The 22,357-nt window shown below is 46.2% G+C and overlaps 1 protein-coding gene across 6 annotated transcripts in view; it reads right to left on the bottom strand.

Annotated features, from left to right (window-relative positions):
* SLC4A11 (solute carrier family 4 member 11) overlaps positions 1–22,357 on the bottom strand; it is a 235,840-nt gene that overhangs the window by 56,666 nt on the left and 156,817 nt on the right. For 5 of the 6 annotated variants that reach the window (XM_081924889.1, XM_081924892.1, XM_081924887.1 and 2 more), the window contains exons 4-6: positions 21,043–21,089; positions 17,264–17,495; positions 14,087–14,168 (exon numbers count right to left, since the gene is read on the bottom strand). In XM_081924889.1, the coding sequence (XP_081781015.1) occupies positions 14,087–14,168; positions 17,264–17,495; positions 21,043–21,089 (361 nt within the window). The remainder of the gene's footprint in view (positions 1–14,086; positions 14,169–17,263; positions 17,496–21,042; positions 21,090–22,357) is intronic. The other variant, XM_081924888.1, reaches the window with a different exon arrangement.

The following is a 22,357-nucleotide window of genomic DNA, read 5'->3' as shown; positions in this document are numbered from 1 at the left end:
ATGACGAAGCTAGCCAGGATATCGCTGAAAGGGATGGGCTAGGAGGCTCAGCCGATTGGGACAAAGGGATGCAGGTGCTTTAAAAAAAAATTATGTGCAAGAACAGGGAAATAACATCTGAAAATAAAGTATCCACAGCTACTGCTAGAGCCAAAAGCCCCAAACAGATTCTCAAGAGTGTGCAGTTTTCCTAGTGGGCTTTTTACAGGAGACAACAATCCCCAACAATGACGCAGTGACGTCATTCGTTGTCCTGCCAAAATGTCATCCAAACACATGGCAACAAAGGGAACACCACATACCTGAACCACAAAAAAAAAATAAACTTCCTCATGCCGAGAGTGAAAAACAACAACCACAGACTGAAACCATATTGCGTCGGACGTGATCCAAGCGAGGCCTGGTTTGCTTAGTCCAGAGTCAGTGACCCAGACAGGTTTTTTGCTCTCAAAGTTATTTTCCACTTAGCAAGGGGGGAAAACCCAGGAATGGTTCTCTGCCTTTATGTGATGCTGCTGCAGAATTACACGCCCTCCCAAAATTTTGGGAGGGCAAATTGGGATCAGCACCCTCATACCATCCTGCTGCCATCATGCGCCCACTCATCACACACCCGCTCCCTTGCCCGGCTGCCCAATGACTTACAATTTTTGTTTAACCCGCAAGAAAGAAGGGCTTTTTCGCTGGCTAGGTTCAATTCTGATCCTTCTAACCTCCTTTGGGGTAGGTTTGCGGGTTTGGCAGAAGGAGACAGGATCTGCCCATGCAATGCCCACCTGGTGGAAACTCTAGCTCACATGGCACTTAAATGTAAAATGTATGATGATCTCCGCCAACAATTTCTAGACCATCTATGTATTCCAACATGGAAACCGGAGACTGAGGTCATATGCTTCGTATTACAGGGGAGAGACCAGGAGCTCACCAAGACAGTAGCTAAGTTCCTCTGTTTGATTTTTTTGTCGCCGAAGTACGCTACAGGATCCTGCCCTTGCTGGAGACCCACAGAGGTGAAACAGATTGCTTGCCTCTTCTTCCCTTTGGCAAATGACTGTACTGTTGGAATGGCGATGAGATTGCACTGGCCTATTTGTTCTGAATGTTCCTATGTGATGCCAATCAAGGTTACTTGACTTGTCCTAGTCCCCCCCCCCCCAATCTTCTCCTGCCTTCTCCTCTGCCACTGCGGTCAAAGTGCCTTCCTGGAAGGTGACCGTGAAAAGATCGTGCCAACCGCGAGGTGTTTTTGCATGACCCTTTGACGGTTGCACCAAAGCGATCCAAGAAGACGCTCTGGTGCCCGTCAACAGGCTCTGGCACGACCCTGCTGACTCGCCCGAGGGTGCCAGTCTTAAACAGGACATTCTGGGATCCAAACAGAAGCCAGGATCCGGGTCGTAACCTCTCAAAATGGGAGAGTTGCGGGGTATGGAATTATGAAAGGTGCCAGTGCAGGATTAATTTACAGAACTCGCTGCCACAAGATGTGGCGAGGACTAGGACTTTAGATGGCTCCGGAAGGGGAGCAGAAAGTGCCACAGAGGGCAAGGCCATCAACGAAAGCTTGATGGATCCTCGGTACAAAGGCAGTATAGCTGAGAATACAAAATGCTGAAGGCATGCGATGTGAGAGGTCTGTTGTTTTCCTGCCCTGCCCTCCTGGAAGCACTTTATTGGCTACTGTTTTAAACAGGGAATTGGACTAAAGCAGCCTTTAGACAGCATCTTAAAAAGCAGAGACATCACCTTGCCAACAAAGGTCCGTATAGTTAAAGCTATCGCTTTCCCAGGAAAGATGGCTGATCGCCGAAGAATTGATGCTTTTGAATTATGGTGCTGGAGGAAACTCTTGAGAGTCCCATGGACTGCAAGAAGATCAAACCTCTCCATTCTGAAGGAAATCAGCCCTGAGTGCTCACTGGAAGGACAGATCCTGAAGCTGAGGCTCCAAGACTTTGGCCACCTCATGAGAAGAGAAGACTGCCTGGAAAAGACCCTGATGTTGGGAAAGATGGAGGGCACAAGGAGAAGGGGACGACAGAGGACGAGATGGTTGGATAGTGTTCTTTAAGATACCAGCATGAGTTTGACCAAACTGCAGGAGGCACTGGAAGACAGGAGTGCCTGGCGTGCTCTGGTCCAGGGGGTCACGAAGAGTCGGACACAACTAAATGACTAAACAACAAGCCTTTCTCAACCTGTGGGTCCCCAGATGTTGTTGAGCTACAACTCCCATCACCCCTAGCTAGCAAGGCCAGAGATCAGGGATGATGGGAGTTGTAGTCCAACAACATCTGGGGACCCACAGGTTGAGAACCGGTGGACTAAAGGGACTCTTGCTCGGCTTCAGCAGAACTCTTCTTATGCAGTCCTGCTCTGGAGGCCAAGACGGTTCCTAGGCTCGCAAAGAGTGAGAATCGATACGCTGAGCAAACTGCACGGGGTTCAGCAATATTTGGCCTAGAAGTGGCCAAAAGGCAGCGAAGTGGAAGTGGACTCCCATCGGTCAGCGTCAGCGTGACTAATGGTCAGGGATGCTAGGATTTGTAGTCCAAAAACATCTGGAAGACCACAGGCTCTCTATCACTGCCTCAGCAGAAAGTTCTGCATGCTTAGTTTGGCAGGGCAGGAGAGAGTTGAGAAGAAAAAAGGAAGATATTCAGCAACCTCAGCAAATTATTTGTTGTTGCTGCTGCTGCTGCACCATTAGATTTGTATAACGCTCTCCATCCGTACATCTCAGGGCGGTTCGCAACATAAAAATAAAAGATAAAGTCAGAAAATAAGTTACTGCTTAAAAAAAAAAACTTTAAGGGTAGGGGTAAAATACTAAAAGAAAATCAATAACACTTGGCTGCGTAATTCCAGGGCACAACTTCTAATTAATTGTGGCGCTTTAGGCGCCGTAGATGTAAAATGCATGTTCCTTTTTAAAATACTGCATGATAATGACCTGGATTCGCCACAGTAATTCAAGCCCCAGAAGACCAAAAGAAAAGTGGCCTCAAGTCCAGGGAGAAAATTACTTTTAAATCACTCGCAGAAATAATTCACTGCTCCTCAGCACATCTCAAGGCTCAGGGGCGGGAAAATGTGTCATATGAAGATGAATTGTACACATTAAGGGAACTGAGTGGCCACTTGCCAGCTTCAGATCTTTCTGCTCCGCAAACCTGCTGAGGCCGCTGACTCGGACGACTCCGATACTTGTTCCGAAAAGGGGAAACCTGTTGTCTGTTTGTGTGTCGCTGATCATTCCGGATTCCCACGAGGACAGCTTCATTTGCAGATTAGAGGAATAATCCAATGTACGGCATCATTGCCGGCGTTTCAGTCGAAGGCTATTTTTGCCTCCCAGCTCAGCAGCTATGTGGCTTTATTGAATTAAGAGGAAGATTTCGCTGCCCTTCAAATGCCTAATAACTGTGACAGAAGGAGGCAGCTCTGTTCATCGCACCAGTTGGCTTTGGGCAGGGTTTTCTGAATAATAATAATGATAATAAAGCAGACAAGCGCATTCCGGACTGTCGCCTATTACAGGGCAAAGCGTGGGCCGCGATTGCACAAACAGAAGCATTCGCCGTCGTCTGTCTGCTGCAAAAAGCAAGAAATCAACTGAGTGGTTACTCAGCCGCAAGCTCTAGGTGGGGTGCTAAGGTTCTCAGAACCTCAGCTTTGCAAATGTGGTCTCCAGCAAGCAGCAGTGAATATTGCAGGAGTGAGGCTCTCCAGCCACCCATCCAGGTGCTTTAGACTACAACTCCCATCAATTAGGTTAATGATATGGCTATGAGAAGTTGATAAAAATAAGATTTAAGTTTTAAGTTCCAAGGCCTGCTATAAGACAAGATGAAAATAGATTAAGATAATGTAAGAAAATGTAAGGACAAAATATTGTGAACTATGGAAAGGATTTGCTGTGATAATTAATAACCAGGATACAAGAAAGGGGAGGAGGAGGAAGTCAAAGAAAGAAGGTAATGAAAGTTAAAAACTTGAGAATGACGGGTGTATTTTTTCCCCTATTTTTTCTTTTTTTCTTTGCCATGTATTTTTGTATGTTTTTTCTTCTTTTTTATTGTATTTCTTTTCATATGCTTTTTTTTCTTTTTTCTGCATTTTGTAAACTTATGTTTTTGTAAAATTTCAATATTTTTTTTTTAAACCAGCAAGCACCTGTGAGGAATCATGAACAGTTCAATCCTAAACAAACATACAAAAAAGGGAGGAGAATCCAGCGGACCACTTACCAAGGAGTTACAACAGTGTTTCTCAAACTTGGGTCAACACCTCTTGTTGGACTACAACTCCCATCATCCATAGCTAGCAGGACCAGTGGTCAGGGATGATGGGAGTTGTAGTCCAACAATAGCTGGGGAGCTAAGTTTGAGAAACACTGAGTTACAGCCACACTGGTTGTTGCTTATAAAGCTTATAACCCTCCTGGCTCAGATTTGTGATTTGGTACAAATACTGGAGACCAGTCAAAAGCTCAAGGGGACAAACAGTTGAGGGACCTGGGAATGTTTAGCCAGGAGAAGACTGGAAGGTGATATGATTGCCATCGTCAAATACCTGGAGGCCTGTCTTAGGTGAAGATGGAACAATCTTGTTTTCTGCTGCTCCAGATGGGAGGATCTGAACCAATGGATTCGGAGATTCCGACTAACTTTCTGATGGGAGAAGCTGTTTGACAGAGGAACGAACGACCTCAGAAGTGGTGGACCTTCACTGAGAGGTTTGCAAACGGAGGTTGGATGGCCATCTGTCAAGGATGCTTTAGCTGTGGTTTCTGCATTGACTAGTTGAACTTTGGGTGCCTCTTCCAACCTTACAATTCTAGGATTCTGTAAGTTATGGCCAAAAGGAAGCTCATTTTGGAGCTCTACAAAACCAGCAAGGGCTCGGTTGATTGAAGGACACAGCTCTCCTGGGCATAGTTGACCAATCGGTGTTAAAGAAGGATAGAACTTTCTTTATGTATGCCACAACAGCAGCAAGAATACTTATCGCAAAATATTGGAAGACACAAGATCTACCCACTTTGGAAGAATGGCAGATGAAAGTGATGGACTATATGGAATTGGCGGAAATGACCGGCAGGATTCGAGACCAGGGAGAAGAGTCAGTGGAGGAAGATTGGAAGAAATTTAAAGACTATTTACAGAGATATTGTAAAATTAAGGAATTTTAGAATAATGTTGGATTGGAACTAAGTGGTTTCTAGCTGTGATGGGTTAAAAGAATATGAAAAAATGGGTTTATATAATTAAATATCTAAGATTGTAATAATTTAAGAATAAGATTTGGGTAACAAAAAGAGGGAAAGAAATTGTTGAATTAATAATTTGATTTGGAACACAAAAAAGGGTGGTATGAGGAGGTCCGAGAAACAAGTAAATGAAAATTAAGGAGATGGAAAGAAGGATTGTTTTTAACAATTTTTGTTGGATATTTTTTCTTTTTTCTGTTTTTTATTTTTTGTAATGTAAAATCTTTAATAAAAATTATTATCAAAAAAAAAATGAAGGACACAGAGCTGACTTTTGCCTCTTGGAATGCGCACACTCAATAACCCCCGAACACTGAGCAAGCAGGTTCATGCGAAGGCCCAATGAGCTCTGCAGGCAAGCTCCCAGGAGCTGTCAAGATGACAACTGCCGCCCTCTAAGCTCAATAAGTCTCTGAGTACCGGAGATGGAAATTCCTCCATGCATGGAGGCAGAAAATATCATACCCATCAAATTGTGAGACCTGAAGGTGGGTGGGAAAATTCCTCTGCGGATGCAGTTATGCTCAGTCTGGCTTAACAGTCCTCTCTTCCCAGGGAACACCAGGAATTGCAGCTTGGGGAGCCAGGAGGAAACAGGTATCTCCTAACAACTCCCAGCACTCTTAATGAATTACGCAACCCAGGATTCTTTGGGGAAAGTCACAACTATTTAAAGTGGCATGATACCACTTTGTGGTGCCGTAATTAAGAGAAACACATATTAAATATATTTGAATATGGGAAGACAGGCTCTGGCTGATTGAGCGTGGTTTCTGCCTGTGCTGTAACCCACTTCCCCAAATTGTTGGACTTTTTGCAATAATAATAATAATAATAATAATAATAATAATAATAATAATAATAATAATAATTTATTTGTACCCCGCCCATCCGGCTGGGTCTTCCCAGCCACTCTGGGCGGCTTCCAACAAAGATTAAAAAATACATTAAAATATCACACATTAAAAACTTCCCTGAACAGGGCTGCCTTCAGATGTCTTCTAAATGTCAGGTAGTTGTTTATCTCTTTGACATCTGGTGGGAGGGCGTTCCACAGGGTGGGTGCCACTACCGAGAAGGCCCTATGCCTGGTTCCCTGTAGTTTTGCTTCTCGCAGTGAGGGAATTGCCAGAAGGCCGTCGGAGCTGGATCTCAGCGTCGGGGCAGAACGATGGGGATGGAGACGCTCCTTCAGGTATTCTGGGCTGAAGCCGTTTAGGGCTTTCAAGGTCAGCACCAACACTTTGAATTATACTCGGAAACGTACTGGGAGCCAATGTAGGTCTTTCAAGACCGGTGTTATGTGGTCTCGGCGGCCGCTCACAGTCACCAGTCTGGCTACCGCATTCTGGATTAGTTGTAGTTTCCGGGTCACCTTCAAAGTTAGCCCCACGAGGAAAGTGCATGATAACACAATTCCATCCAAACTGCCTGCGAAGAAGGCAGCGCTAATGCTGAAGGAATCGCCAACAACGTCTTCCAATCTCCGAAGCAAACAAATCAGGATCAATGCTCGATATACACAGGATGTGCCAGTTCACAGAGAAAAAAATAAACCGTGGTTTCTTGGACAATTTCCCACATAGCGCATCTTAATGCCATATTTCAGGGGAATATTCTGAAAGAAAATCGACTGTACATTTCAAGTGGAGAGCAATGCCAGAGAGAGAGCTAAGTTGAAGTCATCTATATTGGCAAGACAGCTTTTGCAGATACTATCCAGACTGTTCTCTGAAGAAATGTGTGCCAGCTGCAGGATTTGACAGATGGACTTAGGAAGAAAAGCTTTGGGGCAAAGTTTATTTTGTGTGTGTGTGTATGTGCTTCAGCTGCTGTTGGTGCAAAGATCAGACTTTAATGGATTCCCTTTTGGGTGGCTTTGATTTTTCACGCCACAAGAGAAGACATCCTCTGCTCATTTGCGTGTTCTAATCAATTAATACCACCCTCTCACTAGGCACTTTGGGTCTCAAGCTGCCCTTTGTCGACAGCAGAGGCGATAACAAAACACGTTTTCAAACAGAGCAGATCGGCGTCCCAAGTGTCGCCTGCAAAAGAGCAACGAGGGACGATGCGTTTGTGTTCATGCCCACAGTTGGGACGCGACAATTCGAGACACTTCCGGCCACAAGGTCTTAAAAATAGAAACGAGTTTTTGTTTCATCTGACAAACCCCAAGTGCCTCAACATCTTTGCTACTTATACCCTGTATTTATAAAGTGTTTCTAATATATATAAATACACACATACATAAAGGCACAATAACACATTGTCCAAAACAAAACAAAACTCACGGTGCTATTTAAAACTTTTCCCAAAACGCGGACAGTGGGGGAAGGATATGGAGGAAATAGTTTCTTAAGAGTCATCACTGCAATTAACGTATCCTCCGCTGTCCTGCAAAAGTACATGTGGTTACTCTGATTAAAATAAGGCATACAAAAGTTCTCTCTCTGTGTGTGTAGAAAACTAGCCAACATACTAGCAGAAATATTTGGCTATAAACCAGTTTCTTGAGCCCTTCCTCAACCAAGTGCCCCCTCCAGATGTGTTGGACGACCAACATTTTGGGAGTTGTGGTCCACAATGTCTAGAGGGCACTAGGTTGACGAAGGCTGCCACGGAAGGATATATGACTCAGATGCTCTGTGTTATTCACTCCTCGCAGCTGCCTGCCTCCCGAAGAAGGGAACATCGGAATCGAGAGCAGCTTGCCACATGCATTTAGTTAACCAGAACCTTTGCTCCCTAAGAAATTCTCCCACATCAAAATATGGCAAGAGAGCAGGAACGCAAAGAGGTGCGTTGTGAATCTCACCAGCAAACGCCTCCCGGGAGAGAGAACTTTATATGAGGACGGTTGCCTTGTAGAAGGGATGGGAGGGGGGCTTTTCGGCCTTCTTCTGGGGGCCGTGTTCAAGTGGTGGGCAGATGCAGAAGTGGGCCGAAAAGCAAATGCAGGTCTCTCCTTTGTGCAGTAGGCTAGTTGCTACGCAACCCACTCAAGCCTCCGTCCAAGGAAGCGAGATGCATTTTCAGAACTGGAGAACACATTTCAGCTAAAGGAAAAAATACTCAAGGAGGCTGCAAAACTGAGCAAGTAGGGGGTGTTGCTGGGGTGAAGTCTGGAGAGAGTAATGAGGGCCAAACAAATAGATCTGGGGGGCCACATCTGGCCTCAGGACCTGAGGTTCCCCAGGCCTGCCATATAACATTGTTGTAATGTCGTCGTCAAGCGCTCGTGTTTTTCTACCCAGCCAAGACTGAAATTTTTTTAAAGCTTATTCCTAGCGTGGGAATCTTCCCTTCCAAAGACTTGACATAAACGTAATTAGATGTCTGAGAGATAAGAATTGTGGGTAAACAGCCGCACTGGCTGGAACATTTTAGGAGAGGTGTGTGGGTGTTTGGGGTTGCTGTTTTGGGGGGCAAAATGGACCTGCTCACCTGTGATTCATAGTCCCTGATTGAAGACAACCTCTGTTAACACACAGGAAGGGTCTCATCATGAGTTTACCCAAAGGGAGACCTTGGTGGGCGGCCTAGAAGGTTCTCCATCCTCCAAGCAGAGATTTCACACATCACGTCAGAGTGTTTACTGATAGCACATGTCCTGGTCTCTCTTCTCTTCTCCCCTCCCCACTTCATATTGTTAATGCATCTTAAAAACATTCTTCTCTTATTCAATAGTGCATTGTACACATCACACGGATAATGTTCAGCGCCAAAGAAAATGCCAGATTTTGCAACGCTCATAATGAGAAACTAACAAAGCGGAATCTTATAACGGTCTTAAGACGCAAATCTGCAGACGAAGCTATACGGCAACTAATAAAATATCTCTCAATCTAAAAACCCATTTCATTTTTCTGCTTTGTGACCATGTTAAACCACACTGACAAAACTCTACTGCAATACCTTCGGTAGAGAAATTCTATCATGTCAATGGGATAAGCCAGTCAACAATTTAGATATTTTGTTCTGCAGCAACTACCTATATCCCTACATACATTTCCGAGCACAATTCAAAGTGTTGGTGCTGACCTTTAAAGCCCTAAATGGCCTCGGTCCAGTATACCTGAAGGAGCATCTCCACCTGCATCGTTCAGCCTGGACACTTAGGTCTAGCACCGAGGGCCTTCTGGCGGTTCCCTCGCTGCAAGAAGCCAAGTTAGAGGGAACCAGGCAGAGGGCCTTCTCGGTGGTGGCACCCGCCCTGTGGAAAAACCTCCCATCAGATGTCAAGGCAATAAGCAACTATTTTACTTTTAAAAGACAACTGAAGGCGGCCCTGTTTAGGGAAGTTTTTAAATGTTTAATGCTGTATTGTTTTTAATATTTGGTTGGAAGCAGCCCAGAGTGGCTGGGGAAACCCAGCCAGATGGGCGGGGTATAAATAAACTACTACTACTACTACTACTACATAGGGTGTGTTGCAGTAATTAAAGCCAGCTGGATAACTCAGCTGCTTAGAGCATGCTGCTGATAATGCCAAGGTTGCAGGTTCGATTCCCGTGAGGGGAATCCTGATTATATAATTCAAGCCCACTGTGCACAACATCTAGAGCAGTGTTTCTAAAACTTGGGTCCCCAGCTGTTGCTGGACTACAACTCCTATAATCCCCTGTCAGCACACCGGGGATCATGGGAGTTGTAGTCCAAAACATCTGCAGTGGTACCTCAGTTTTTTTCTTTGCGCCTCAGTTGTCGAACGTTTCGGAAGTCTAACGGTCTTCCGGAACGAATTACGTTCAACAACCAAGATACCACTGTACAAAGCAACAGGTTGGGGAATTCTGGTCTGTACAGTACTGGGTTATATGTGAGGAGATTTCACCCCTCCCATATCCAAGAATCTCCTGATGATCTCTGCTGATTCTCCAGAGAGGAGGAGCAGTGTTCTGCTCTCTACTTATTCTACTCCAGCACCACATCAAAGAGTCAGTCAGTCAGTCAGTGTGTCAGAGAGAGACTGAGTGTTACAGATCGTGTGTAGAGATAAGGTTGCTGCTAAGAGCAGCTGCAGACACTCAGTGTAGTGCAGCATTCATTTATGCTTAGAACCCATTTAGCTCTGTATATAGTTTGTATAATAGTTGTAGATAGAATAAAAGAAGTTATTCTACAGAGCTGCTCTCCGAGTCGTTTATACTCTGCTAGACTCTGCTATACTCTGCTGTGCGACGACTGTCTTCTTGTGGGAGTGAATCTGGTGCTCACAAACTCTAAGCTGTGAGTCCACAGCACTTTGACCTGTTCCTGTCAAGAAGGTGGTCTCTGGAAGTGCTACCCAGCTCGCCTAGCCCAGTCGGGGCTGAAGTGTATGAGTCCAGTTGGTGGCACTGGCTCAAGGGCGATGCTGACAATATGGGCATAAGGTGTTTGCAGTCTTCGAGTGCATGTGTTGATTGACAGAGAGTAGCCCGCTCCATACTGATTCTTCATTCTAATTTTTCTAGTTTATGATGGATTGTTTCAGGTAATGTGAGTGCCGTCCCTTGCCCTGGGATCTCTGGCAATAAAGGGTAGGCTGTAAATTCGCTTAATAATAATTCTATCACATAAGAACATCCATTCTGCTGCTCTCCTCTGACTCAAAGCCCTGAGAATCTCAGCCTGGCCCATCTTTCCTGGAAAAGGCAAGCGCGCTCAGATTCTATTAGAAACTAATTGACCTAGACACACTCTTTGTCCTCACAATAGAGCATTCAGGGGGATCAACCAGCCAAGCACCAGCCGAATTATTTTTTTCCCAAATGACTTTTCTTTTTCTCCAAGGGGGAAAAAACCCCTATGTCTCCGAGAGCTTGAAAGGTCAGAGTTTTTATTAACTCGAACGTGCTTTAAAAAGACATATATTTACAAAGCCCGTGTCATTTCAACCTCAAAGAAAGGATGCACAAAGCAAATTTAAAAGGTGCTCAGGGAATAATTAATTCCTCCAGCATTAAACTTTCACCAAGGACCAAGTGTCACAACATCACACAAACACACACAAATTATACATTTACAGTTAAATGTGCATCATTTCCTTTCCCAGTCACCAAAACCTGAACAACTTTTAGCTGCTGAAAATCAGTGAATGGAAAATTGTTAAGAATTGTGTTCCTGTGTGGGTTCTGGTTTTGTGTTGGTTTTTTGCTTAACCATCACGAAGAGACTATTTATTTATGTTTTGATTTTTGTGCATTAAGGCTACCCTGGTTAAAAGAGACGTGGGTGGCACTGTGGTCTAAACCACAGAGCCTAGGGCTTGCCGATCAGAAGGTTGGCGGTTCGAATCCCTGCGATGGGGTGAGCTCCTGTTGCTCAGTCCCTGCTCCTGCCAACCTAGCAGTTCAAAAGCACATCAAAATGCAAGTAGATAAATAGGTACCACTCCGGCGGGAAGGTAAACGGCGTTTCTGCACGCTGCTCTGGTTCGCCAGAAGCGGCTTAGTCATGCTGGCCACATGACCCAGAAACTGTACGCCGGCTCCCTCGGCCAATAAAGCGAGATGAGCGCTGCAACCCCAGAGTCAGCCACGACTGGACCTAATGGTTAGGGGTCCCTTTACCCTGGTTAAAGGAACCTCGTACCCAATTTGCAAGGTAATTCTCCCAATCAGATGGCCTTGCAAACACAAGATGCTCCCTTCTACAAAGGCCATTCATTGGTCCACCTAGTACAGCATCTTTTGGAGCAGAGGTTTTCAAAGGGTTGTTTGTTAGCACCACCACTCAGTTGCGGAAAAAGTCAAGAAGGTTGACTGACTTGGTCAGGGACTCAGCCCCTGATCATCACAACCAAAGCTGATAAAATTAGTGCCAGATTTACGAAGCAGGCTGGCAAGGCCAATGATGTCCACAACGGAGCGGGTGCAGCCTGCTAATTCTTCCCCCTAAATAACTCCCTTTTTAAAGGGATAAAAAGTGGGCCTTTCTTAGCCGATTGGCCGAGGGCCCACAATTTCCATTGAACGGCACTGGTTTTGATAAAAGAAAACGAAAGTTTGCCAAGTGGTCTGCCAAGACCCCCAGCAATTTTTAAAAGGTTTGCATTAACTGTGAAGTTTGAGGGTCACTGTTCTATGCAGATGAGCAATAGCTCTCCGGGGTTTCAGAAAGGATTATTTTCCCAGCCTTGTCTGGAGACATTGGGATATCAAATGCAGGTGCTCTTCTGCCAAGTTATGGCCCTTTTCCAACACACCTTATCAGGCAGAAATGTTCCAGGCTTTTGTCCCAGTTTACTTTCTTTTATATTTCTATGGTGGGTTGGCAAAACCTCCCCAGGTGTAAGAGGGAGAGGAAAGCCAGCAGTCAGTGGCGCCTTTTGGGACTGGTAGGTTGGAAGACAGGAACAGCCAACTAACTAGTTCTGTTGGTAGAGCACAAGACTCTTAATCTGAGGGTCATGGGTTCGAATCCCATGTTGGATAAAAAGATTCCTGCATTACAGGGGGTTGGACCACATGACCCTCATGATTCCTTCGAACTTCAGAGTTAATGGTTTTGTGAATTCTGTGGCTTAAAGAGCAGGAACCTGATAGGAAGTGCGACCCCCTTGCATTGGTTGTGGGAAGGGCAGGTTGGTGGGGCAGTGCCCCATTTCTCCAAACAAACCAGCGCCCACTGCCTCAATTTCTATAGAGGGGTTATCCCAGCAGTTGGGAGGGGGTGTTAATTTATGGGAGATAAAGAACGGCCCAGTATACCTGAAGGAGCGTCTCCACCCCCATCATCCAGTCTGGACACTGAGGTCCAGCGCCGAGGGCCTTCTGGCGGTTCCCTCACTGTGAGAAGTGAGGTTACAGGGAACCAGGCAGAGTGCCTTCTCGGTAGTGGCACCCGCCCTGTGGAACGCCCTTCCAGCAGATGTCAAGGAAATAAACAACTATCCGACTTTTAGAAGACATCTGAAGGCAGCCCCGTTTAGGGAAGTTTTAAATGTTTGAAGTTTTATTCTGTTTTTAATGTTCCGTTGAAAGCCGCCCAGAGTGGCTGGGGAAACCTAGCCAGATGGTCAGGGTAGAAATAGTAAATTATTATTATTATTATTATTATTATTATTATTATTATTATTATTATTATTACTATTATTAACCAAAGAGACTTTCGTGAGATTCTGTGGGGAAAGATGGGTTGAAACTAAACTTGTTTTCTCCTGCTCTGGAGGGCCAGACTCGATCCAATGGCCTCAAGTTACAAGAAAGGAGAGTCCTGCTAACCATCAGGAAGAATTTTCTGACAGGAAGAGCTAATTTGACCGTAGGATGGAAGGTTGTGGACTCCTTCCTTGGAGGCTTTTAAGCAGAGGTTGGATGGCCATCTGCCATGGATGCTTTAGCTGAAATTCCTGCATTGCAGGGGGTTGGACTAGATGACCCTTGGGGTCCCTTCCAACTTCCATGATTCTTTGACAAGATTTCCGAATGGAGTAGTCCTTTTCACCATAATTTTGCTTGCAAAAACACTGGATTTCAATTGATCTGTAGGCGGTGGCCTGTTCTAAACCAAACCCGACTCCTTAGACACAGGAAGCTATTGTATACCAAGTCAAGACGACTGGCCCATTTAGCCCAGTACTGTCTACACTGGCCTGGCAGCAGCTCTCCAGGGTTTGAGGCTGGAGACATTCCTACCTAGAGGAGCCGAGGATTCAACTTGGAGGGGCTTTTTAATTTAGGACTGAGCTATAGCACCTTCCCTTGGGAAACAGAAAGGAGAAAAAGGAGATGGAGCCTTGTGATAAGAGAGAAAAAATATAGTGCCCGCCACACAGTTTGGACAGAGATGCTCTGGCAAGTTTCAACAGAAACATACTGTACTTACATGATACAAAGCCAGGACTGCTGATACTGTACCCCAGTGACTGTCGCTGTGACGCCCTGAATTGTATCTGACAAGAGGTGAACTGCAGGAAAGGGGGAGAAAGAGGAAATTAAATACATTTCGAATTATATTCAAGGACTATCATATATGGAATTACATCTTCATTCAGCCACAAACTATTATCTGAGCTTTTTAACAGGCCGGGTCGCTCTCAGCCGCTCAATGGTCTTGGTATAAAGAGATAAGAAGCATTAAAAAAAGGGAAATCTCAATGAAACACCATCCTTGAAAAACCCATTGCAGCTTTGAAGTGTGAAGTTTCAGCCTCTCTCGAGCTGAAAAGAAAAGAGGAACAATGGCTAATGTGGCTTGGTAGGTGTTCCGAGAGGGTAGGATCGGGTTATTCTCCCTGCTCGTTCCATTTTGCAACTTCCTGCTTAATTGGGAAACGAAACGTTCTGGACAAGCATGGCTTGGACCGAAGACACAAGCGGTGTTATGGGAGACAAAAGCAGAGAGAAAATGCTAGAGGCTAACTCAGTGACAAATGAGTGTGTATATACCATCCCGCTACATATCAGAGGGGTTCCATCTGCATTATATTATGTATATTATCATACACATGCGGTAATTTCAACTCTTTTCATATACCCGATAGCTTTAAAACAACGACAACAGCGAAACAAAACCACAGAAACTCATCAGATGCTTATACAGTGGTACCTTGGGTCAAGAACTTAATTCGTTCCAGAGGTCCATTCTTAATCTGAAACTGTTCTTAACCTGAAGCACCACTTTAGCTAATGGGGCCTCCCGCTGCTGCCATGTGATTTCTGTTCTCATCCTGAAGCAAAGTTCTTAACCCGAGGTACTATTTCTGGGTTAGCGGAGTCTGTAACCTGAAGCGTCTGTAACCCGAGGTACCACTGTACAATAATGGTAGGTATAATTCTACATAGGTATATTAAAGTAGCACAAAATTCAGGTGAACTTTGTTTCTTTGCAGGTAAGGAGTCGAGCAGGTCATCGTTTGAAATGTACAGTAACTGGAAACTGGGAGCGGCCGCCAAGACCATCTTGAAAGACCTACATTGGCTCCCAGTACTTTCCCGAGCACAATTCAAAGTGTTGGTGCTGACCTTTAAAGCCCTAAATGGCCTCGGTCCTGTATACCTGAAGGAGCATCTCCACCCCCATTGTTCAGCCCGGACACTGAGGTCCAGTGCCAATGGCCTTCTGGCAGTTTCCTCACTGCGAGAAGTGAGGTTACAGGGAACCAGGCAGAGGGCCTTCTCGGTAGTGGCGCCCGCCCTGTGGAACAGCCTCCCATCAGATGTCAAAGAGATAAACAACTATCCGACTTTTAGAAGACATCTGTTTAGGGAAGCTTTTAATATCTGAAGGACTATTGTATTTTAACATTTTGTTGGAAGCCGCCCAGAGTGACTGGGGAAACCCAGCCGAATGGGTGGGGTATAAACATATTATTATTATTATTATTATTATTATTATTATTATTATTATTTCCACCAGATTGCATGGAAGTGTTTATCAGTACCTGTGAGGTTTTGTAAGTTCTTATACCACAACTCAAGAGGCAGATCACTTACATTAGGAACTACATTAAGTTCTTCCGACACAAATCCAGAGTGGATTCTCCTCCTAGCAACTCCTGTGGCCAAGCTGGGGCCAAACATATTGCTCTGGTTTCCTTTGGGCCACATCAGCAAGGGGGAACATCCGGGCAGCCCAGGACATACACACTGCCCAGGGTTTCCCCTCGGGGTGGGGGGTCAGTTTGGGGCTGCTAATGGAACTGTGGGAATATAAGAACTGTGCCCTACTGGAAAAAGGCAAAAGAGCCTTCTAGTCTAGCACTCCGTTTTCCAGGCAGCCAATCAGATGCTCACAGGAAGCCCTGACCCAAGACGGGGCCTTCTTAGTGTTGGCACCCTGGCTGGGGAATGCTCCTCCCACCCTCCCAAACATGGCTGTAAAACCCTTCCTCTTCCTCCAGAATTAGAGGAGCCTTGGGAGAAGGGAGTGTCTGGACTGCCAGGTGAGCAGAGAAAAGGCGAAGCTCTTTTGCAAAACTGGAAGTCTCAATTTGGATCCCACCCTTGCCGTATTATTAAAAGGAGCAGGTTAAGTGTTTTACGCTGTTTTGGGGGTTTTCATGTCACGCTGGTCGAGTCCATTGTGCGTGTCCATTTATTATGTAACCCGTCTCAAGAGGGTTAGGCGATGAAGGGGGAGGGGGTGGAAGTTTTACAAATAAATAAAAATGACAGAGGTAGCAGCAGCGCAGGAAAACCTCGCCTTAAAACATCAGACTATTGGGATCATCTAAAGCCACTTCCACGGAGGAGGTGGGGTTGCGGGCTTCACCCCCCACGATTGGGGGGATTCCTGGCCTTGTCACCCCCTGGCCGGCCAATCAGCTGGCTCAGGGGGCGTGCCCTCTTCTATTTAAGGCAGGACACGGCTGGGGATCTCCCTCTTTTCCCGCCTACCAGCTGTTCCTGTTTCCCACCCTCCCGCCGTATAAGGTTTTCATTCCTTGACCTTGCTATGGACCTTGGTGGGTCGCCGTTGAGGGGCCTGGTAGGAATTTTTCCACTTGGCAAACTGGCACCAGCCACTTGGTTTTCGCCTACCTCGTAGCAAATCGTCACAACTTTCTTGGTATTGGCAGTTAGGCATTGGTATTGTTCTGTAGATGGAAGAGCAGAGGAAGCGCCATCACCTGCCTCACATATTGAAGGGTAGTCCGGTAAAGGATTCGGGGGGCGTGGCCCTGTCTGAAGCCTGGGGAGGTGAGGGCCTAAGGCACGCCCCCTATCGGTGATCCCGGGGGAGTTCCTAGTTGATGTGCATCAGCAGGACTCCCCCTACTGGTGGTTAACCCTTCAAGCGGACGGTCTGAAGTTGGATATAGTTGGTTAGGACCAATGCCTAAGCCAATACTGCTCACCACCTGTAACCAATAAAGTTGTGGCTTTATTTAGGCCATTAACCTTAATAATTGTGTGATTATTTCCACTGGGGGGAGGGCGGGAACTCGCCATGCAACTCTGTGTTGTCGACACTGACTAGCAGCGCGTCTCCAGGGCTTCGGACTGACACTCGACGTCTTTCAGTTCAGACAAATAGAAAGAAATAAAAGAGGTATCTCACCATTCCCTTCTCTGGGGGCCCCCGAATCGGTGAATAAAGTGCTCATGATTTTGTCAAAGTTGCAGCTGGGCTCCGCGTTGTCAGAGTCCTCCGCAAAGTGTTTCAGCATCTCCCGCAGGACGTCGTCCAGAGAGGTTGCCGTCTCGTCCAAGATGATGCTGGCTCTGGCGAGGAACCCGTCGAGGTCACGGTGAGCTCGGACTTCTTCTTCAAAATTCTTTAACTTTAGGTACTGCAACGGAAAGGCGACGTCTGAGAAACGTTTCCCTAGCAATGACAGATTCATTCTGCTCCATATTTCTAAATTTCTTTTTAACTCAAACCAATTTTTTTCCATAATTATATAAGTTTATATTTCGTGATGTTAACCATATTCCCTAAATACTTAACCTCTTTATGGACTTCTATCTCAATATTTTGCTCTAAATCCTTTTCTTCTTCTTCCTTCAAGTTTTTGACGAGTAGTTTAGTTTTGTTCCAATTTAGTTTAAATCCTGCCACTTCCCCAAATTTCTGAATCTTTTCTATTACATTATCCAAGGTAAGAGAGGCTTTCTGCTGTTTATCAGGCAATGGCTTTTCCCACCTGCCTTGCCTCACTGTAAAGCCCTAGCAGCCTTTCCCAGACCATGACAAAAGCAGCTGAGAAAGAGAGAAGAGAATATTTTTTAAAAACACAATTTCATAAGTTACGTGTCCTTGCTCGTCGCCAACGAGTTATGCAAACATCACTCTGAAACAGTCCTGTACATGCTAGTTTCATTCAAGGAATATGCAGCCAGGCTGAGGTCTTAAGCAGCAAAACCCAGATAGGAAGAAGTTGATTTATATTTTGATTTTAAACGAGACTTAAGAGGTCCTGCACAAGTCACTCTCCTTTGGCCTCAGTTCCCCAACTGCTTAATGTGAGCGGACAAAGTTCCATCTCCCAGCAGAGGTAAAGGGACCCCTGACCATTAGGTCCAGTCGTGGCCGACTCTGGGGTTGCGGCACTCATCTCACTTTATTGGCCGAGGGAGCCGGCGTACAGCTTCTGGGTCATGTGGCCAGCATGACTAAGCCGCTTCTGGCAAACCAGAGCAGTGCACGGAAACGCCGTTTACCTTCCTGCCAGAGCGGTGCCTGTTTATCCACTTGCACTTTGATGTGCTTTCGAACTGCTAGGTTGGCAGGAGCAGGGACTGAGCAACGGGAGCTCACCCCGTCGCGGGGATTCGAACCGCCGACCTTCTGATCGGCAAGTCCTAGGCTCAGTGGTTTAACCCACAGCGCCACCCGCATCCCTCCCCAGCAGAGGTACAAGACGACAAAGAGGGCAGACCCAGAAAAACACCTGGTTTCTGCCATTCATTCTGAATGCCCACCATCTAGGATGGAGCAGGAATCTCCGTCAGCGCTGCCAACAGTTTGCCCGACCAGCTCCCCCCTTGGGCACAGAGAGCAAGACCTTCTGGTTTTCAGAGGTACCTTCCTCTCCACCCAGCAAGCAGATAAGCGCCTTATGGGATTTCATGCGTTCCTTGCGCATAAGCTGCCACAGCCGCCGAGTGCGGAAGGAAGAGCCTGGGATAGGTTAAGAGGCAGGAATATACATCAAAGGCATCGCCCCCTTCGAGGGAGTGGGCAGCAGTGGAAGAATGTCGGCAGAAAAGATTAAAGCTTTAGGAAGGCTGCTTTAATTTGCCAGGCTGCGGAGCTGGCACCGGTGCTTGTGAAACAGGAAATCTAACTTTCCTTTACGGTAATTATGCAGTCATCGCCGCACCGTTCGTTGGCAGGGGGCAAATGTTACTATAGCTATACAAAGTCGTAAATAAATACTGGCATAAGCCAGCCAGGATGGGGCACGAGGGGCCTGTGGAGAGGGCTACTGAGCTATAATTCCTATGTCAGGAAGTGTGATTGCACTTAAAGTGGAAGATGCTTTGTTCTGGAACAGACCATTGGGCTCCTCTACCTCAATGTTGCCTACACAAAGGGATGGGGCAACCTGTGGTCTTCAGGATGCTCTGAGACTACAACTCCCATCATTCCTGCTCACTGGGCATGTTGGCTGTGGCTGTTGGGAGATGGAGCCTTTCCAAGCCGGAATTGAGAGCCTTCTGCACAATTATGCTCTGTGATTTGCCAGCATGAGACTCAGCCCAACGTAAGGAGGAACATGCCTTCTCTTCCAGAATAAGTAACCAAACAATTAAACCCCTGTGTTGCAAACAATTATCAGTAATATCCACGATGACCAAGTACAACAATGCAATATCAATATAAACTCTTTATATACCGTATTTTTCGCCCTATAGGACGCACTTTTTCCCCTCCAAAAATGAAGGGGAAATGTGTGTGCATCCTATGGGGCGAATGCAGGCTTTCGCTGAAGCTTGGAGAGTGAGAGGCGTTGATGCGCACCGACCCCTCTCGTTTTCCAGACTTCAGGAAGCTATCAGCAAGCCTGGGGTGCCCGCGGGAGTTCCCGCAGGGCTCCCTAGGCTGCGGATAGCAGCCTGCTGCCCGGAGTGCAGGGCGCACTGAAGCAGAGCACCCCACGCTTCAGGAAGCTATCCGCAGCCTAGGGAGCCCTGCGGGAGTTCCCGCGGCTGGGGGGGGGATTTTTTTTTCTTTATTTTCCCCCCAAAAAACTAGGTGCGTCCTATGGGCCGGTGCGTCCTATAGGGTGAAAAATACGGTAGTCTATCCCGAACATTGAACAATATGAGAAACCAAATAAACAGAAATCTTATAAATCTCTGAAAGCCACTAAATGTGCACTCTTGATGGATTCTCTTGAAAACATAGAACCAAATAACTTTATGACCACTGCTCCATAGATATTGCTGTTATACAATTCCATTCACCATATAGATGGGTTTATGAAGCATTTCTGTATCCTTCTGCTGTGCTGAAGAAGAATTACACGAAACAGTGGGTATATCTGGAATCACTGTTCACTACGTCTGTTTGCAGACCACTTCAGCAGCACTGGAGGTCATATAACAAAGCTTTATGGCTTGTTTTCATCAGATAAGAATCTGGCCCATTGCTTCTTTCAGAGACTTGCATAGTCTACAAAGACTTTCAGAGACTTACAAGACTTATGTTCATTTGGTTCTACGTTCTCTTCCAGAATGGCAGAGGCGGTGAATGTTTTTGAGCTCAGGGGCCGCATTTGCTTCTGGGAAACTTCTCAGGGGCCGCATGCCAGCGGTGGGTGGAGCCAGAGGGAAAAGTGGGTGGAGCAAATGTCACCTTTGCACAGCAGGCTATTTTCGGCACACCCACAGACCCCTCTCTGATCTTTCTCAGATGCATTGCCAGAGTTCAAAGGCGTATTCCAGGCAGGCAGAAACCCCCAAGAAAGATGTAAAGCTGTCCTGGGGATGGAAGAATCTTGTCGGCAAGGGAAAAAAACAGCTAGGAGAGCACACCATTGACCCCTGGGTCTGGGGGCCTCTTGTAAGGCAGGAATATCCTGTCAGACAGGTGACATTAATAATAAAATTGTATTATTATTATTAATATTATTATTATTACCATCCCCAGCATCATCAAAGGGAGAAGTACTGCACTAAGGAGAGTGAAAATCATTATTATTTCAGAAGAACATCAAACTTTAGGGATTTAGGTGAACAGATTTTTAGAGACAGCAAGAGACGCACATTTCCTCTACTCTATGGAAAAGGGAATGGCTGGACAAAGGCTAAGTGCCTTTCTGCGCTGAGAGTGTGTTAAAGGCAAGTTATTCTTAAAAGACAACAATAATAAATAAAGACAATTGTACCTACTTTTCTTGATGTGTGTAATAAAACGCACCCAGCGCCTTCGCTTTCTGCTGGAAAAGAAGAGGAAAAGTTGCAATTGTAGGTTCGCATCACACCTAGGGGAAAATCCCATCTTTGTGACCCATGTTTTCGTATTTAAATGTTCATCCCATTTCATCTCAGAAAGGCCAGCTACTGGGCCAGATTACAAATTCTGGCGTTTGAGAGCTCTTGGGGCAATTTTCTTTCTGTGGAAGCAGCTTTGATTTGGGTTGAGCCATGGGGCTCTAACTCTTCCCCAATGCGTTGCACCCCCAAATCTGGTTTACTCCAACCAGGAATCTGAAACCTTGCATTCCATGGTTAATAACAGCTTGGTGGAGAGCTGATTAGGATCTCCACTGCCAATGGGTCAGAGCACAACTGGAGTCCTGCGTCCAGTTCTGGGGACCCCAATTTAAGAAGGATATTGACAAGCTGGAAGGTGTGGAGAGGTGAGCAACCAAGATGATCAAGGGTCTGGAAACAAAGCCTGATGAGGAACGGTTGAAGGAGCTGGGGATGTTTAGCCTGGGAAAGAGAAGACTGAGTGGAGATATGAAAACCATCTTCAAATATCTCATGGAAGCTTGTTTTCTCCTGCTCTGGAGAACAGGACTCGAACCCATGGCTTCACGTTACAAGAAAGGAGATTCTGACGGAACATCAGGAAGAACTTTCTGAAAGTAAGAGGAGTTTGACAATGGAACGGACCCCCTTGGAAAGTGGTGGATTCTCCTGCCTTGGAGGTTTTTCAGCAAAGTGTCATAGATGCTTTCGTTTAGATTCCTGCATTGCAGGAGCCTCAGCAGTGGTGGAGTTATGGGTGTGCAGGAGGGGCAGCTCGCCCCGGGTGGCACTGGACCTCCAGGGCATCTGAGCCACCAGGGCAGCTGTCTACCAGCCTAATCTGGTATGCAGGCTGAGACCTTCCCTGCCTGCAGACTGTCTCGCCAGAGTGGTGCATGCTCTAGTTATCTCCCGCTTGGACTACTGCAATGTGCTCTACGTGGGGCTACCTTTGAAGGTGACCCGGAAGCTGCAATTAATCCAGAAAGCGGCAGCTAGACTGGTGACTGGGGGCGGCTGCAGAGACCACATAACACCGGTCTTGAAAGACCTACTTTGGCTCCCGGTACGTTTCCAAGCACAATTCAAAGTGTTGATGCTGACCTTTAAAGCCCTAAATGGCCTCGGTCCTGTATACCTGAAGGAGCGTCTCCACCCCCATCATCCAGCCCAGACACTGAGGTCCAGCGCTGAGGGCCTTCTGGCGGTTCCCTCACTGCGGGAAGTGAGG

The sequence above is a fragment of the Podarcis melisellensis genome, assembly GCF_964234715.1.
Source record: "Podarcis melisellensis genome assembly, chromosome: 9".
NCBI classification, from domain to species: Eukaryota; Metazoa; Chordata; class Lepidosauria; order Squamata; family Lacertidae; genus Podarcis; species Podarcis melisellensis.
Note: the sequence above shows the minus strand (reverse complement) of the source record. Positions and strands in the feature narration are given on the sequence as shown.